General features: G+C 50.7%; 1 protein-coding gene across 1 annotated transcript; it reads left to right on the top strand.

The window, feature by feature from the left end:
- Positions 1 to 273: 273 nt before the first annotated feature.
- On the top strand, positions 274 to 1,735 carry LOC307099183 (mitochondrial ornithine transporter 2-like). The gene has a single exon (XM_079770381.1). It carries the CDS (start codon positions 306 to 308, stop codon positions 1,209 to 1,211), a length of 906 nt encoding a protein of 301 aa, XP_079626507.1. The 5' UTR covers positions 274 to 305; the 3' UTR covers positions 1,212 to 1,735.
- The last annotated feature ends 1,236 nt before the right edge of the window (positions 1,736 to 2,971 follow it).

Below are 2,971 nucleotides of genomic sequence, written 5' to 3'. Positions count from 1 at the left end.
CCGGCGAGAACTCACCGCCCGGCTGCCGGCGGTTCTCACCAAACGTGTCGACGTCTTCAGTCCGCGTCCGCGTCCGCGCGCGCCGGCGCCGGGATGGCGGTTGCGGGGCTGGGTCCGCAGGGCGCGGGCGGGCCTCGCGCGGGGCCGCGGGAGCCGAGTCACCCCGGCGCTGGAGGCGGCCCGGCGCCCGGCCCGGGGTTGAGCGGCTTCTCCCGCCGCGGAGCCACAGTCCCGAGGCGGCGGCGGCCCCGGGGACTCCCTCCCAGCTCCAGAGAGTCGCCTTCCACCGAGACCAGCGCCCGAACATGAGGTTCAACCCCGTCATCCAAGCGGCCATCGACCTCACGTCGGGGGCCCTCGGGGGCACCGCGTGTGTCCTGACCGGGCAGCCCTTCGACACCGTGAAGGTGAAGATGCAGACGTTCCCGGGCCTGTACCAGGGCTTCGCCGACTGCTGCCGCAAGACCTACTCGCAGGTGGGCCTGCGCGGCTTCTACAAGGGGACCGGGCCCGCGCTCATGGCCTATGTCGCCGAGAACTCCGTCCTCTTCATGTGCTACGGCTTCTGCCAGCAGTTGGTGAAGAAAGTGGCGGGACTGGACAAGCAGGCCAAGCTGAGTGACCTGCAGAGGGCGACCGCCGGCTCCATGGCGTCCGCGTTCGCGGCGCTGGCCCTGTGCCCCACTGAGCTGGTGAAGTGCCGGCTACAGGCCATGCACGAAATGGAGAAGTCGGGCAAGATCAACCAAAGCCACAACACCGTCTGGTCCGTGGTGAAGGGCATCCTGAGGAAGGAGGGCCCCTGGGGCTTCTATCACGGCTTCTCCAGCACCCTCCTTCAGGAAGTACCGGGCTACTTCTTCTTCTTCGGTGGCTATGAAGTGAGCCGAACGCTGTTGGCCTCAGGGAGATCAAAAGATGAACTGGGCCCTGCCCATCTGATGTTAAGTGGTGGAATTGCTGGGATTTGCCTTTGGCTTGTCATATTCCCAGTGGATTGTATCAAATCCAGAATTCAGGTTCTTTCCATGCAAGGAAAACAGGCAGGGTTTGTCGGAACTCTTGTTAGGATTGTGGAAAGGGAGGGGATGGCAGCCTTATATTCTGGACTGTCGGCTACTATGATTCGAGCGTTACCTGCCAATGGGTCACTGTTTTTGGTTTATGAGTACAGCAGGAGGACGCTGATGAGCCAGTTGGAAGCATACTGAAGTGTCTTGGTGAACCTGGATTCAAATACACACCTTTGAGGACTATAGTTTATCTCAGGGTTTCATGGAGTACTGGACTAAAGTAAGATTATTTTTTTACTTCATGAGAATTTTGTCTTTATCTTCTACCCTACCTTAAACTTTGTGGAAGAACCTCTGTTTTTCATCATATAATTTCTGCCCATAATTGTAATGAAATAGAAAAATTGCTGCTTTTGTGTTTTGTGGGATATACAGAGTGAGTGGGTGGCCCTATCTACCTAATTCGAAAGGCTAAAGATAGTTGTATCACAGCTTTTTCATAAACCTATAAATGTACATACAATTTAGTTGGTTATGTGTTGTGAGTGAAACACAGTTTGGTTCCCTATTTAATTTCGTAGCACCAGAAAAACCAAGGTAACTATGTTTCATGAAGATGGTTATAAATGATTAACTTATTCAAGATGTAGGTTTTCTTTAAAACTGTACACTGTACTAGGCAATTAAAGTTTTTAAAAAGTTTTTGTGTGGTAATTGAAAACCAAAATGCACATCTAGATTTTTAAGAAGAGGATATACTGCTGTGTGTTCCACATTCTTGAGTTAAAGTTTCAGAGTTGGCATCCTGGATTTTTCTAAAATGCTCTACTCTTAAAATAGTGTCAACCATTTTCAAAGTGGGATCATATTCCACACACTTAGCTTTGGCGTAGAGCAGTGGTCGGCAAACTCATTAGTCAACAGAGCCAAATATCAACAGTACAACTATTGAAATTTCTTTTGAGAGCCAAATTTTTTAAACTTAAACTTCTTCTAACTCCACTTCTTCAAAATAGACTTGCCCAGGCCGTGGTATTTTGTGGAAGAGCCACACTCAAGGGGCCAAAGAGCCGCATGTGGCTCGCGAGCCGCAGTTTGCCAACCACAGGCCTAGAGTGTCAGACCTTTGGGAAGTAGCATAGCCTTCATCTATATCTACTTCCCTTCTTCTCTCCCAAAGAGCTCCTCGTCTGTGGGGCTTTAGATTGAGGAAGGAGTTGTACTGCTATGCTTTGATGAAGACCAGTGTAGCTAACAACAGTTCTTAGCGTCTAGTTTCTGGGTCCAGGATTCCAGGGGTGTTATCTGGGCCCATTTAGGGGTTGTTGATCCACTTTGAATTATTCACTCTCTGCCTCCACCAGTTAGAAACCCTTCCAGGGAACAGAGTGCCAAAGCCAAGAAAAGCTTCTGTTCCCCATTTTGTGTTCAAACGATAATACTTGTGGACGAAGTCCTCTCCTCTCTGGCAGAACTAGACAGAATTTAGTGTTTGCACTCCACAGTGAGACATATTAAGGCTGACCCATCCTGAAGTTTACCTCAAGGTCTATAACTCTTTGTCATGCTTATACAGTGTTGGAACCTTCTAAATTTGGTACTGACCATCAGTGAATTTTAATGAAAACACTATATGGAGTGTGATTTTATAAAGCAATGAAACATAAGAAATGCAATTTTATTAAACTACTAGAGGCCTGGTGCACAAAATTTATGTATGGGGGCGGTTCCCTCAGCCCAGCCTGCACCCTCTCCAATTCGGGATTCCTCTCACAATCCTGGACCTCAGGCTCCTAATCACTCACTTGCCTGCCTGCCTGGTCGCCCCTAACTGCCCCCTGCCCTGCCAACCTGATCACCCCTAACGGCCCCCCACTGCTGGCCAGGTCACCCCCAACTGCCCCCTCCCTGCCGGCCTGGTCACTCCTTACTGCTCCTCCTGCCAGCCTGGTCACCCC

Source organism: Cnephaeus nilssonii, assembly GCF_951640355.1.
Source record: "Cnephaeus nilssonii genome assembly, chromosome: 5".
NCBI lineage: Eukaryota > Metazoa > Chordata > Mammalia > Chiroptera > Vespertilionidae > Cnephaeus > Cnephaeus nilssonii.
This window is presented reverse-complemented; position numbering and strand designations above follow the sequence as displayed.